General features: G+C 45.6%; 1 protein-coding gene across 2 annotated transcripts in view; it reads left to right on the plus strand.

Annotated features, from left to right (window-relative positions):
* Positions 1–16193, plus strand: part of TMEM67 (transmembrane protein 67) — a 1133211-nt gene that overhangs the window by 1048583 nt on the left and 68435 nt on the right. For both annotated transcript variants that reach the window (XM_086965990.1, XM_086965991.1), the window contains one exon: positions 12425–12527. In XM_086965990.1, the coding sequence (XP_086822116.1) occupies positions 12425–12527 (103 nt within the window). The remainder of the gene's footprint in view (positions 1–12424; positions 12528–16193) is intronic.

Raw genomic sequence — 16193 nt, forward strand, 5'->3', positions numbered from 1 at the left:
CATTGTTTGTGAATGGTTAGCTGATGTGGTTGTGTCCCTGAGTGATGTGGTTGTGTCACCGAGTGATGTGGTGGTGTCCCTGAGTGATGTGGTGGTGTTCGAGTGATGTGATGGTGTTCCTGAGTGATGTGATGGTGTTCCTGAGTGATGTGGTGGTGTCCCCGAGTGACGTGGTGGTACCCCTGAGTGGTGTCTCTGAGTGATGTGGTGGTGTCCCTGAGTGATGCGGTGGTGTTCCTGAGCGATGTGGTGGGTGAGGGTGAGGGTGTGAGGGTGAGAGTTTTGTGAGGGTGAGGGGTGTGAGGCTGTAAGGGCGAGTGAGGGTGAGTGAGCGTGGGTGAGGGTGACGGGGTGAGTGGGTGTGAGGGTGAGGAGGTGTGAGGGGTTGTGAGTGAGGGTGGGTGAGGGTGAGTGATGGAGGGTGAGGGTGTGTGAGGGTGAGGGGGTATGAGGGTGAGGAGGTATGAGGGTGAGGAGGTATGAGGGTGAGGAGGTGTGAGTGAGGGTGAGTGAGTGAGGGTGGGTGAGAGTGAGTGAGGGTGTGAAGGTGAGTGAGGGTGTGTCAGATTTAGATCCCAATAACTGAATGTCCTGGGACCACATCCCTTAACAAGTTCTTGCATTCCCACATGAACTGCATTGGAGGTGCACTGATATTGTCCACTGCCCCAGAACAAAACACCCTGCTATTGCCCATCTCCACCAAGACTCCCTAGTGTGGCACTGCAGGATCCAACAGCTGTAGTCCCAGTCACTGCTGTAAAAGAGCAACAGTGACCATGCCCCTTCTGCCAGCAGCAGCAGGGTTGGTGCATTGTGGAGTAACAAGCTATGAATTCCCCACTCCTAAGATGCCTGCTGCATTCAAATGTAATGGTGGAATGGTTATAGAGTGAGCTGGTAGCAGACCTTCCAACTCACACGGTGCCACTCTGTATCACACAGTTTCGGCTCTCTTCACATGGTAAGGAGCCAAAATCACACGGGGGCTAGCTGAAAACCACTGCACAGAGTGGCTTTACAGCTTGTTTCCCAAGGCTGTAAGCAGCCAATATTCATTAAGATGGCGTGAAAATACCCCAGGACATTGGGGACGGACTCGATGACCCTTTGTTTATTGGGGGGGAAGGTGGTTGGGGTTTGGTGGAGGGCAGAGATCCACTTAGGTAGCTCTCAATATGATACCCCACCCCCTCCAAGGTCCCCCCCACTATGGCATTCGTTTATAAGTTGGCAAGGTATGTGGTAGCCAGTGTGTGTTGCAGTAAACCGCTGAAAACGGCAGTGTGCTCTTTTGTCTGTCATCAAGCCTTGGTCGCATTTTATATTGTTTTGAATATTGCCAGGCTTTCCCCCAGAGCCATGGCCTCTCCATCTCAGTAGGTGATGACAGCATTTGGTCGGGGTAGTCTATGCTACACTACACTGTTTTTTTAGTGCAAGGGAAGGGCTGTCTTTGGTGAGTATGCAAGGATGGACAATATGGCGCAAGTACAATATATTTATCCTGCCTAATGGTGAGCCTACTGCACATGTAGGGCATTTTGTTGCTCATGCGCATACACAGGGCAGCTGTCGAGGCTTTGGGGTTGGTGTGGGACTAATGTCAGCCAGGGGCAGCATGTCTCAGAGTATCTGTCACACACTACAGGAAGCATTCTTACACCACTCAAATACTAGCAAGAGAAGCAGTCACACACTACCAGAAGTGCTCTTAAACCCTTCATAGACTAGTAGTCATGTACTGCTGACAGCAGCCAAACTCCTCATAGAATAGGAGTCTCACACTGCCAAGAGAACTCTCACATCCCTCACAGACTTGCAGTCACATACTTTCACAAGCACTGTTAAGCCTCTCCTGTACTAGATGTCACACAACGCTGACATAAATGTCGCACTCCTCTCAGATTAGCAGCAAAGGGAATAGGTCTGGCTGATAACTCTTCACTGATTGCTCAGTTACCGTGTGTGGAACTTTGGGTGAATTTGAGAATGGGGGGATGAATAGGTTCATGCATACAAATATGAATGGTTAGCTTTAAGGGCAGATGTGGGAGTAACTTCATGAAGGGAATCAGAGACATTTGCAATTATCCGTCTGACTTACTGGCATCGCCAACTGTTGCGTCCTAAACCCCCTGCTTTAGCAGTTTAAGCGAGGTGTTGTTGACTCTGGAAACGATTAGTTATTCATGAGCTTGTTCTGTATGCAGCCAAAAACTCAAAGCAAAAACCATAAAAGCGGCAAGGGCTGCAAAGATAATCATAGTAGGCCCAGAGTAAAAATGATAAAAGGGGGGGAGTGAAAGGAAGGATGTGTGTAAAGAATGAAGTAACTATGACAAGAAGGAAGGGTCAGAAGGATGGATGGATAGATGCAAGGGTGAAATGAGTGATGTAAAACAACATTTGCATCCGTGGATGAAAGAAAGAATGGCTGGAAAGATGAAAGGCTGGATGGGTGGAAATCTGGATGGAAGGGTGAAAGGATAGATGGCACCATGAAAAGATGGATAGACTTATAGATGCATAAAAGTCATTAACGGTGGAGAGATAGGTGAACGGAAGAAAGGATGAAGGGATCTCTTCTAGGGTGGGCAGGGCTTGCTCACCCATTGATTCGAAGTCGGAGGTATTTTTATTTAGTGGGCACTCTCTTGCTATTGCCAATGCTTGTTTGCTTTTAATCAGTAAAACATTTACATACTAGGAATATTTAGCCCAATGTTAAAAGTGAAACTAGACGTCTCGAGGATGCAACCTGCTGTTGAAAAAAAAAAAGAAAATCTCGGACTCGCTGAAACTCGCACACCTGGCCTACCTAGGCAGCGGTCCGTAGTCTCACTAGTTTAGTAAACATACACCGTTAATTTCCATTTCAAATCACGCCGAGGGAGTGCCCGAGTTTCAAATTTATAGTCAGTTCTCTAAACGCGTAAAACAGGAGAGAAGCCGTAATTGAACACATCTTCGTGTTGCGTTAGAATAAAAATAAAGCTCATAATCCCCACATGTTTGAGTAATAAAACTTTCTTAGACATCCTACAGCGATCAATGTGAGGTAAATGTCAAATAGTAATTCTTTTTTTTTAAATTATTTGCTACGCAAGCTAAAAACCAGGGTTGGCACAATGAACTGACCTCTTTGTTGGTTTTCCTCTATTGAATAACATGTTCCCCTCCTCCCCCCACGCGCTGTTGTTCAGTGTAGACTCGCCGTGGGACAGAGCGGAAGAGCACTCTCCGCTGAATGCTGCGCTCATTGGCTGCCCTGGAGAAGCAGAGCAGCGTTTTTCTTCAGGGGCTGAATAAGGCCTTGTGCGTCTTCTATAAATTTCTTTCGCAGTTGCAGTGTGCTGGAGGGAAGTCACTTGGCGGCGGACAAGCACAGGCTCTGTTTTTGGAGCACTGGAGCTCGATGAAGGGCTCCGGCCAGCGCCCATGGGCCCGATTCATCCGCAGGTGACGTCACTCGTTGTAGCCAGAGTATTTCCCCTTCTCGCCGGCCGCACTAATAAGTGTTCTCCAGGTCTTTGTCTGGCTCCAGTAAATAGACTTAGACCCAAACAGCAGTCGGTCACTGATGTAAGGAGGATGGGAAAAGTCTGAAGAAAAACCAAAGAGGGGCACAGAAAGTTAGCAAGGGAAAACAAGCTGTGATGAGAAGACACGCCGAGCTGAGGTAGGGGATGTGTGTGTAAAGCGCCAGGGGGGGTTCTGTATGTGTGTGTGTGCGTGTGTGTATGCGCGGCTGCGGGGGGGGGGGGGTTCTCCAAGTGTGTGTGTATGCGCGGCGGCGGTGGGGGGTGTTTCTGTGTGTGTGCGCGTGTGTGTATGTCCGGGGGGGTTGGGGGGTTCTCTATGTGTGTGTGTGTGTGAGTGTGTGTATGCGCAGCGACGGGGGGGGGGGTCTGTATGTGTGTGTATGCGTGCGTGTGTGTGTGCTTCCAAGGAGCCATGGGAGACAGGAAGCGCGCGTGACCTGATCTGTTTACGCGCGCGTGACCTGATCTGTTTACGCGCGCGTGCACATCACTTGTCTCCTGTCTCCCTTGACTCCTTGAAAGCAAAAACGATTGCAATAGAGTTTTGCAGCAACGATCGCTTCGCGATCGGTTCGCAGTGCGAAACCTAAAAAGGGATTGACCAGTATTTCCATGAGAATGTGGGCTCGGTTGACTCACCTACCACCCTCTGGGAGGCCTTTAAAACAGTCTTAAGGGATAGAGCTATCTCACTTATAGCGACAAATAAAAAGGAGGGTAAGGCGGGGTTACATAGCTTGGAATCGGAACTAGATACAGCAGAGGACTCCCACGGTAGAAATCCCATCCCTGACACGGCTGCTGAACTCAAGCGCCGGCAACTTACGCATAAGGTACATCTCACCTCCCTATCTAAGCAACAGATACAAACCACGCGACACAAGATATATGAGGTAGGGGACTGTTAGACCTGGCACCTTGGCGTGAGTCTCCCTTCCACTTTTTGCTGATGTGCCTCCGATGTTTTGCTGGTTTTCCGATACTCAGGGCACTGCGCCACGGCTGACCCGTGCCGCAGTGCAAGTGCTCCCTACTGTAAATTGTACATGCGATTGGTATCCATGATTGGTTCATTGGATTTACTGTTAGTCCCTAGTAAAGTGCACTAGAGAGTGCCGGGGCTTGTAGATGCCAATACTGCTGGTGGGCCTGCAGCGCTGGTTGCGCCACCCACCGAAGCAGCCGTAAAGATGTGTCTGGGAACTGCGACCGCAGAACCCGCGTGCGGTCTCGTACTGTCACGCTAGCTGGGCAAGTGCACCCACTTGCCAGCCCCGAACCTTCCCTTGACTACATATTAGTCACCCCTATGGTAGGCCTGCGGGCAGGGTGCGTTGTAGGTGTAAGGTAGGACAAGCCCTGATGTGTGTGGCATGTCCTAGTAGTGACTTACAACCAAAACCGTATTTCACTATTGAAGGCTACCTGCTCCATTAGGCCAGACTGAGCTGCTGGAATTATTACGCCCTATAATCCCAGCAGGCTCAAGGAGCATGGTAGCGAGTCGTGTTTAGTATGCCTGAACTCAGGATGATAAAATATTTCTTTTAGTAAAGTCTATTTTAGTATCCTGGGTTTGCAAATGCTACTTTTAGAAAGTTAGCCTTTGCTTGCCTAACCATTTCAGCCCGCCTCTGCTGGTATGTGTATCTGACTGTCTGGGACGTGTGAGTGACAGGGCTGGGGGGATGACAGGTGGTGAATGCGCGGATTACACCTTAGTGGGAGGTAGGAGTGCCTCTTGACTCGAACTGTAGCTGTGCTCTGCCACCACAATGCTGGCTCCACCCTCCTGGGGAGCGACTGATGACTCAGCCGGCACCTGGCCCAGGAAGGACGAAGCCCCCATCAACAAGGTACTCTGGCCGCCCCTGTCCGCACAATGCTGGCTCCACCTCCTGTGGGGCGTCTGATGCGCCTGCCCCTCACACTGAAAGCAGAAGCCGGAGTACACCCACCAGGGTACTCAAGGACTGAGAGTGGCTATGCAAAGGCCCCCCTGGCCTGCGAGAACAAAAGAAATGGCCTATAAAAGAAAGAGCCCTGCTCCTTGAAAATTAGATCCTGTTTGGGCTACAGAAGGAACTCTGCCCGACGAGAAGGACCGTGAGAGACAAGGAAGGGTGCTGACTCTTGCCTGTGTCTGGTGCCTTGCTGCCGAAGGAGAGGAAGAAGGAAAGACTGCGAGAAGACTTTTGCTTTACTTTGTGCCAAACTCTGTTAAAAGATCTCCAAGGGCTTGCAAACTGAACTTGCCCCCTGACCAGCGCCCCAGGACCAGTGGGCGCTACACCCTGAAGAAAGCGACTGTGTGTGTGCTGCTTATCGCTGCAGTACCGACGGAGGAATCTCCTCCAAGGCAACGACATCCACCTGACCACCGTGACCGGGGCCCAAAGCAACAGCGAAAGCAAAGTAAGGACCAGCCGCCGCTGGCCCGAACACCGTAACCGCAACTTCACCGGGAGCCCGAGAGCAAAGCGAAGGAGGACCCGTCCGGTCCAAGCTCTCGAGTTGACTGCGCCACGAGCAGCCAATCCACTTGCAAAGACGGACAGTTGCCCTGTGAGAATCCACTAGGTCGGTATCTTGCCCGACAGCTCAGCTGTGAGCGCACAGCTGCACCGGCACTTGGCTGGGTACGTCCTGCACTTGGGGACCGTACTGCCTCTTGCCGCCACCACACAGCCGCCGCCTCCAGGGTCGGAGCGGACGACGAGGAGAGGACCCTGCCGCCACAGAACACCGCTGCCCCGGACGACCCGTGAACTGCTCGGCTGAGAGCCGCAACGAACAGCGACCCCGGGAAGGCAACGCGACGTGGGACAGATCCCCTGGAAGCCGCCGGCTCCACAAGAACTTTGTTGACACCGGCCTGAGGGCCCTAAGAGAACGCTTATTGCTAGAAAGAACTGTGGCAACTTGAACTAAGTAATTTGAATTGATACCGTAAAGTACGTTGACTGTATTCACAAGCCTGCTCAAAATCTATATAAAGATATATATTTTTACAGAATACAGTCTGGTCTCGTTGTGTGGTGGGTTGGTTGTGAAGGTGTAATATTGCAAGTGTTTAACCCTATGTGCCCCAAGGATTAGCCTACGACTGCTTAAGCCACACTACCTAGAGGGTAAGCAGAGGTTGTCTGGAAGGTAACCCTCAGCCCTGACGAGGAAGAGAGAGTCCCTGCTTGTCGCTAGTGTTGCACTGTGCCAATTAGAGCCTCCCCCTTCCTACAGGGACAAAGCGGGGAAGTTATTGGCCTGGTTGGATAGGAGGGAAAAAAGTGACAGATGGATTACTCGGTTCTACACCAGGGATGGCAATGTCACAACTGACCCGCGCGCGATAGTGGATATGCTGGCACACCACTACCATACAATTTATTCTTCCGACTCGGACATGACTGAGGACGAGGCGTTAAACTATATCCAAAACCTAAATATGCCTAAACTGATGCGTGAGGCAGCTGCAGACTTAGAGGAGGACCTGACATTAAAAGAATTGACGGGAGCAATGGGTGCACTTCAGTCGGGTAAAGCTGTGGGACCGAATGGGATCCCAGTCGAATTTTACAAAAGTGCAGCGGATCACGTGGCACCTTATATGCTACAGATGTTCCTTGACAGTCTGGAAAGGGGCGAATTGCCCCTAGACCAACGCACTGCCACAATTGTAGCGATTTTGAAACCCGGTAAGCCGGTGGAGCTGTGTACCTCATATCGACCCATTTCCCTTATGAACGCAGAGGCAAAAATCTTGGCGAAGCTCCTGTCCAGACGTCTCATGCCACACCTCACGACACTCATACACCCAGATCAGTCCGGCTATATGCCAGGCAGGAACATGGCATTGAATCTACGCAGATTACATGGGGTGTTGGCCCGAGCAGAACACGTAGGAGAGCCGGCAGTGATATTATCGTTGGATGCCCACATGGCTTTCAACATGGTTAAGTGGCCATTCTTATTCGCGGTGCTAAAGCATTTGGGGTTCGGCCCCAATTTTATATCCTGGGTCCGACTCCTCTACACCAAGCCACTGGCACATGTTACTGCTAACGGTCATATATCACACGACTTCCCCCTGGCGCGAGGCACGCGACAGGGCTGCCCGCTGTCGCCGTTACTTTTTGCCTTAGCACTTGAGCCTCTGGCGGCGTGGTTACGTTGGGAACCGATGATCAAGGGCATTAAGTGGATGGACGAATGGGAGGACCGAGTATCACTCTACGCAGATGACTTGCTAATTTATTTAACCCACCCGAAACGCTCTATACTGACCCTCCTAAATGTATGTGCAGCCTATGGTAAGGCCTCCGGATATACCATTAACTGGTCTAAATCCACGCTTTACGTACTTGGGGGACCTCCGCTACTCCTCCCTGATGACTGACCGCTTAGGGTAGCCGGCAGTTCATTCAAATATTTGGGGATTCAGGTCACCACCGATGATAGGGAATTCTACGCCAAAAACCTGCAGCCCCCGCTAGAACGACTTAAAAGAGCGCCACTGGGAGCAGCTACCACTCACTTTATTAGGAAAAGCAGCGCTTTTCAAGATGATGGCACTGCCCCGCTTCCTCTATGTTCTGGAAACCACACCGTATCAGGTACCACCTCCCTACTTCAAGGCTATCAAAGCACAGGTCTCCAGTCTCTTATGGGGCAACAAGCCGCCACGCATAGCACAGGCCAAACTGGTGAAGGGGTGGTATGACGGCGGCATTGCGCTCCCTGATGTGCAGTTCTACTACTGGGCAGCACAGATAAAAGTAATCAACCACTGGCTACATGTCCCGCTCTCAGACCCGGCGTATAAGGCAGATCGGCACAGCTCGGCGCAAGCTCCATGCTCTCTCCCCTATATGATAAAAACCTGGCTTTAACAAAGTTCGGACCCCTAAGGCACACACTGATTCTATGGCATGCTGCACAGAAAAAATTGGGGTGGAGGGGGGTATTGACACAACTCACTCCGTTATGGGATAACAAAAAATTGGGTAAGCTTCGCAATAGTAAGGGCTTCATCCAATGGGACGAGATAGGAATATCGACAGTGGGTGACCTATGGCGTGAAGGGGAAGTGATTCCGTTTGAACGTCTCCAGCAGTTATATGACATGCCACCCTCTGAACACTACAGATATATACAAATCAGGCATGCCCTAATGTCAGCAATTCCCCTGGCTCTGATGTTCCAGAGGCGTCACCCATGGAGGATAGACTATTGACGGAATATATGCATAAAAAGGCTACATCATTCACTTATCGGAAACTGATAAATAACTTACCCGACCCAACAAGCCTGCTTAAAGCTAAATGGGTACAGGACTTAGGGGAGATGGGTGAATCAGAATGGCAGGAAGCGTTAGCATCTCCGAGAGGCGGGAATTCCCCTCACGCCTTAGATTGGTACAATTGAAAATTCTGCACCGTTCATACTACACCAGGACAGTCCTACATAAGATGCATTGCATAGACCACCCCTTTTGTCTCCGAAGATGTGGAACTGAAAGAACGTTCTACCACACGATCTGGGAATGTCCCAGGATAGTAACTTACTGGGCCCAGGTGATGTCTCGGGTACAGAAGGTTCCACTACTACCTAACCCACGTAGATGTTTGTTAAACATATGGGAACCCAATGACCTTACACGCCATGGGCAAACCTGGGTCACACTTGGAATAGTGATAGCGAAAAGGAACATAGCACAGAAATGTGGGGTGGAGCGGCCTTCCCTCTGCATGGAGCGTAAACATGGATGAGAATATGATAACTGAACGGGCAGTGTTTATTAATAGGGGTTGCCCCAGAAAATGGTCTAAAATTTGGGGAGCCTGGAATGAGTATAGGGGGGATATCTGTGATCCGCCTGCGGAAACTGAAAGTGATGGCTCAGATGAAGATGGGGACTGACGGATGGGGGGAGGTGGGGAAGGATGGAATGTTACTGACACCTACTTGGAGTCATAGACTGTGTATACTTCTTACAGAACTGTACAATGATGCGTTGGTAATTATTCCAAAATTACTGTATACAAAAATGTTAAACCTTGCTGATGTGCTGAAGACAATAAAATGTTTAAAAAAAAAAAACATTGTTGTTTCAATGTTGGTTGTCTGACTTAGTGATAGGTGCAGTCCTCTATAAAATGTTGTATCTATCTGTCTATATCGCTGGTGTTCATGATCAACATGTCGAAGTCACACCTGACTCCGCAGAAATTCCCTTTCATTGGAGCCCTGCTGTATACTATGCAGTCCCCTCCCTCCCGCCACCCACCCCCAACCCCCCCCCCCCCCATCACGAGTCCAGGACATTTAGGCTAAGATCCTGATGTTTCAGCTTCAGACATGGATCTCCGGTGAGTGGCTTTTCGGATTTTAGACCTCTTGGCATCCTGCATCTTGCTTGTCGACTATGCCTGATGACATATGCAGGCTTTGCAGTGGAACCTGAAGTCTCAATGGGCCAAGCACCAAGGGGATATCTTGACTACCATCTAGGTTTTGGAGGAGACTGCAAAGACCTGCAGTGGTGGCTCAACTTCAGTTGGACCAGCAACAGACCTCTCTACCTGTCCCACCCAGAGCTGACTGTGATGACAAATTAATCATCTGGGAGAGGTGGAGATCAGAGGACTCTGGTCATGGGCAAAACCCCGTCTTCATATTAACCTGATTGATTTGGATATTTTCGCCTGCTTCTGAAGGCCGCCCTGCCATCCTTCAAGGGAAGGCTGGTTAATGTTTTCTTGGACAACACCACTGCCATGTGGTACTGCAACAACGAGGACGGGGTGGGGTCCTGGGTGGTGTACCAGCTGATAGGTGCTCCAGGGCATATCCTAGATCATAAACTCCATGATGGGATCTTTGAAAGCCAGGGCAGACAAGCTCAGCCAGCAGTGCCTGTTGGATCATGAATGCTGGTTACACTCAGAGGTATGGCAGGGGAAAACCCTGGTTACATCTTTTCACTACTGCAGAGAACATGTAACTTCAAAATATTTGCATTTTGGACTTCCATAGAAGGCTCTCTCTCGAAGATACATTTTTGTTAGAGTGGAGCTTAGGATCTTGTAGGACTTTCCAACTGCTTCTCCTGCCCCAAGTTCTGAAGATCAGGAACCACCATGCCCAGGTCATCCTAGTGACTCAGGATTGGGCAAGGAGAGTGTGGTACTTAGAACTTCTGGAGATTTGTGTATCTGTCCTTCAATCATGCTACAGCTTTGGAAGGATACTCTGTTACAGCAGCCTGGCATAGTCAGCCAGAAGCCAAGCAATCAGCACCTCTTTTGTGTGGAGATTGAGCAGCACCAGTTGACTATTTGAGCCTCCTCCCAAGATTATGGATATTATCCTTTCTGCATGGTATCCCTCTACAATGAACATTTATGCAGGGCTCTGCAACAAGCCTGTAACCTGGTGTGGCACCTGCAATACACAACAAATTACAGGCCAAACTGATGGTGTCTTGTTGTTTTTATTATCCATAGCCAAGCAAGGAATTGTGGCTACTATTACATGTTATTTGTCAGCCCTTTTTGCCTTTTTTGCATGTGCTAGAGCGGTCATCCTTGTTAAAATCATCTGTTGTGACAAGGTCTTAAAAGGTTTGACTCATGATTCCTTCAAAATCTTTGTGATGCCACAGTGGAGTCTAAATTTGGTTCTCACTTTACTCATGTACATGCCATTCAAGCCCATCACTGCTGTCCAGTATGTCTCCAGACTCTAAAGACTGTGTTTCTGGTTTCCTTGACTTTGGCTCATCCTGTGAGCTAACTGCAAGCTCTCTTGTTGCAGCCGGATTATGCCATCTTTCCCCAAACAAAGTGGTACTACGGACCAACACAGCCTTTTTTCCGAAAATTATTGCATCTTTTCAGTTCGGCAATACACCACTCTTCCAGCGTTTCTTACCCAACCCGACCCTGTGGAAGAAGCACCCTAATTAAACTTTAAGCTTTTCCATAAATTGCCCCAATGACTTTGGGTGAGCAGTCGGCTCTTGGTGGGGTTCCCTTGGGCAAAGAAAATCAAGACAATGCAGAAAATAACTTTATCAAGATGGACAGTTCTCTGCTTCAACATGTGCTACTCACTTGCCAAGAAGTAGTCTCCAGAAGGATTGACGGCCATTCTATCAGGTCCAAGACTGGTACCACTACATTGACACGCAGAGTGCCTGTTCTTGACAGCTGTTAGACTGAGACATGGGCATCAGTAGACACGTTGACGAAGCACTATTCCCTCTACCTCCTGGAAGGACATTTAACCCATTCTGACCTGCAGGACTTTGTAATATGAACCATTCCACAGGTCCTCCACCTTGGGATGTTCTGCTTTGGTATCTAGTCTAAAGTTGAGAAATCTGCTTTTAAAAATGTCCATTAGAACAACACGTTGCTTGCCTTTAGTACTGCTGTTGCTGGTGGGGAGACTGTCTAACAGCAGATTTCTCATTGCCCTTCTGCCACTCCGTTCTGTGGAATGGTCTCCATTCCAATGTGAAAAGATCTCAGTCTAGGGAGCTGCACACTGGTATCACTGACTATTGTTGGGCTCTGTGGTTGAGGATGTAGTCAAAGTCAAGATAGAAACTGATATCAGCGTGCAGGGGTTCTTCTAGTCTGGAACAAATTAGACCGGGGTCCGCATTATGCCATCTACCAGCGCATAGTAGCAATTCTGTTAAAATCACCTGATTTGTCTGGCCCCTGCAGATATTTTAAAGGTGAGGAAACTGTGGTTAGATCCACTAGAGAGCGTTACCAAAGGTAAGTAACTTGTTCTTTTGGACACTCCACACTCTTGGTCATTGAGGAGCTGGTTTATGGTTTTGCAATTTATTTCTGTTTGTATCCTAGAGTCATAAGGAAATGGATTATATTGTAAAGGAAAAGCTTTGGCTTGAGAAAATGATTGGGATGGAGTTCATGGAACCTTATGACAAAAGCATCTTCTATAATGGTATGATGATCCCTGATTTTTTAATACGTAGAGATATTTATGAAGTGGAAGGTTATGCATGCCATGTTTTTGTCAGTAACTGTATGTGCTTCACAATCAGTAGGACAATAGTTTATTCATTTAAATTTTGTGCTAGAATAAAAAAAATGGCATTAGAAATCACATCTGTTTACTGCAAGTAGAATACCTACTTTGAAACATTATTTATGTCTGTTTTTACCTTGTACTGTGGGTGAATTTGAGCTAAGAATAACAAATAATTAAATCAGATCCGTTGTTAATTAATTAAAGCTTACTGGTTTAAATTTCCTTACTTTACGGCACACAGAGTCTACATGTAATCCTTAAGACACTGCTGCAGAACTCTTTCCCTTCCCCTCAAGATTACACACACTATTAATGTTCCCTCAAAATGCCTACATGTAGTGGCTTGTTTATCATGAAGTGTTTTAAAGAGCAACAGTTTACAGTTACAATAAGGCCACATTTCGTAGCAGAATAATTCTGATTGATACCAAAACATGCAGGTTCCTCACATGTTGAATAATCCCTCGAGTCAGACTGGATGCATACATTTCAAAGCTCCAAGATGCTGGCACGGATCACTGGCTTCGATGCCAGAAGTGATGCCAGACAATGCCAAAAAGCTGTACAGCACCCATCCTGGTGCATCATCATCAGGCCCCTTTTTTCCATGTCTTTGGTCTGGATCCAGCGCTGGTTCTCTGTGAGAGTTGTGTGAGCATTTTCACACAAAAATTATTTGTCTCTCCCAAAGCATTCAGGCTTCAAGACTTGGGTGTTTGGACAAAAAATGTAATTGTAAATATCGGGAGACCGAAATATTGGGAAAAAATATTGTGATACAATAATAGCGTGATGCAGAAATATTGTTGGCTAGAACATATTTTTTTTTCCGGTAAGTAATATCATTGTTAAGAGTATTGTTGTTAATATAGTTGTAAAGCATTTCATTTTTAATTATCTTAATGTGTTTTAGTTCATATATTAATTGTATGTATTATTACTGTTTGTATAATTGTTAATATTTTGTAATCTAGTTTTTATTTTAAGTGATTTTTTTTTAATTGCTAATAGTAATTTATGGTGTTGTAGCAGATTGCTAGTTCTATAGGGGTATAGGGTGGGAAGTTAGGCAATAATTAATCGGTAATTATTAATCATTTAATTGAAGATAAATTATGTGAATTGTGTAATAACTATATTTTCTTAGTTATATTTTAGGTGTGGCTGCTGGTTTTGTTAGGGTATTGGGTGAGAAGTTAAGTTATAATTAATTAACAATTGATGTATTAAATATGTAATTGATTATTATGTAAATTGGGTAATAACTTCACATTTTAGTTATATTTAAGGTATGGGCTAATGGGTTTCTAAGGACATAGAGTGGGAAGTTAAGTAATAACTGTTATTTATAATTATATAATTGATACTTATTTACATTATGTAATACTGAATTATTTTAGTTATATTTTAGTTGTGGGTTGCCAGGTCTGGAGGGTTGTAATGTGGGACGGTAAGTAATAATTAACACATACTTATTAATTGGTAATTAATTAGTTAATTGATTATCAGTTATGTTAATTGTGTTATACTTATTTATTTTAGTTATTTTTTAAGTGTGGGCTGCTAGGCTTGTAAGGGTATAGTGTGGTAACTTAAGTAAGTAATAAATAAATAGTTTGTTTTTCTAAACTGATAATTTATTGGCCAAATTGTTTAATTGTATATGTGCGTGTGTGTGTGTATTTACATTCCTCCTGAGTTTGTAGATTTGCTTGCCTGCATCCAAATCGTTGGTGGTGCAAAAAAAGGGCGATACCACAAATGCCTCGTTAAAACTGCACAAACTTTCCTCAACTTAAAAGAAATCCCGCATTCAAGTCTGTAGGAAATATCCATTTTTTTTGTAGCTCTTGCCAATAGTTTAGGAACGCGTTTCGGCTGCTTACAGCCTTTGTCAACCTAACTAAATGTGCAATTTTTGCCCGCATTTAAACTTGCAGACCAGGTGATGTCACTCTCATATGCATAGATAATCACTTTCATCTCAGTCTTTTTTTTCCGTTTATCATGTTTCTGTTTTACCATCACTTGTTATACTAAAATAAGTTTAAAAAAATTATGTTCAGCACAATAAACAGTTCTTAATAATGTTCATAGTAAGAATGTCATATTTGTTCTAAATTCATAGGGTTATTCAAATATGTAATGTGTTTGAAGTGAACTACTTTCACTACTGTTGCTTAGACTGAAGTGGAGCTAGTAAATGTAACCCCTTCGAAGTCCAACACATTCCCTACTGTTGCACAGATTGGAGTGGCAATAGTAAATCTTATCCCTCTGAGGTCCTACCCTTTCCCTAATGTTGCAGAGACTGGAGTGTCAATAGTAAATGTTACTACTCTGGAGTACAACCCTTTCCCTATTATTCCCACACTTCAATACTTTTTCTAATGTTTAAACATATCTATAATTTTTTATTTTTTAAATGTTATACTGTTTGTGTGTGTGTTTGTTTGTGTGTATATTTATATATATATATATATATATATATATTTTTTTTTTTATTTTACATTTTATAATATGCCTTTTCGAAAATTTACATTTTAAAATATTTTATCTGTTGCTATTTTTAATGTTTTGCAATTGATTTGTTAATTTTTTATTTGTCGTGTGTGTATACACACACACACACGTATCTTTTTCATAGTAATACATTTAAAAAATAACCAAAAGATTTCAAATGAAAAATATATATTTTAATATTGTTACAATATATATATGTGTACATAAACATACATGTGTGTACATAAACATACATGTGTTTGTTTAAGTACATATGTATATATAGTATTACATATTTAAATGTATTTCATTTACATTATATTAAAATATTTAAGATTTACTATTTTTAAATATATATGTTTAAAAACGATATCTGTGTATGTTCTTTAAAAATATTAGTGTGATACCATCTTTTATTCTCGATATTTTTCTAAACACTATTTTTGACAATATTTTTGTTACATTATATTATTGTTGTTGATATTGTGTTGGTGTTCAAAGCCTTGTATAGATTGTGAATGATGGATGTCCATTACCGATCCCCACTCTTTCTGTCTCTGGTGCTTGGAGTCAGACGATGACTCCATGTCCTGTTAGTCATGCCTTAGTATGCATATGAAGGCGATCAAAGGTAGGCTCAACTGTTTACGACTGAGACCCTCAATGAGAGGAAAGGCTGACATTTTTTAGAAGACCGGTTTGAGGTCACCTCTCATTCATCCAGAAAGCAAAAGAAACATAGAAAAAAAACAAAAACAAAAGAAGCACATAAAGGTAAGCCTCCTTAAGGAGGAGCCAAGCCAGCAACCGAAATGGCCGCATAGCCACTCGGCTCTGTGAGCCCTTTCTCCCTGCATGCCCATCCTGTTGTTCGTTCCGAACTACAAAGGTATAATTGGATAATAGAAGGAGAGCGTTCACTTACCACCTGCTCCCAAGATTCCTGCGTGGTGTGAAACCGGAGAATTCCCCACCCATTGCTCAGCGGCCCGTGCAGTGACGAAGCCGGGGTGTCGATTGCAACGGGCGGCGATTGCAACAACAGCGGCCGCCTCTGGTGGTGTGGAGTCGGTCGGA

The sequence above is a fragment of the Lissotriton vulgaris genome, chromosome 4_1, assembly GCF_964263255.1.
Source record: "Lissotriton vulgaris chromosome 4_1, aLisVul1.2, whole genome shotgun sequence".
NCBI lineage: Eukaryota > Metazoa > Chordata > Amphibia > Caudata > Salamandridae > Lissotriton > Lissotriton vulgaris.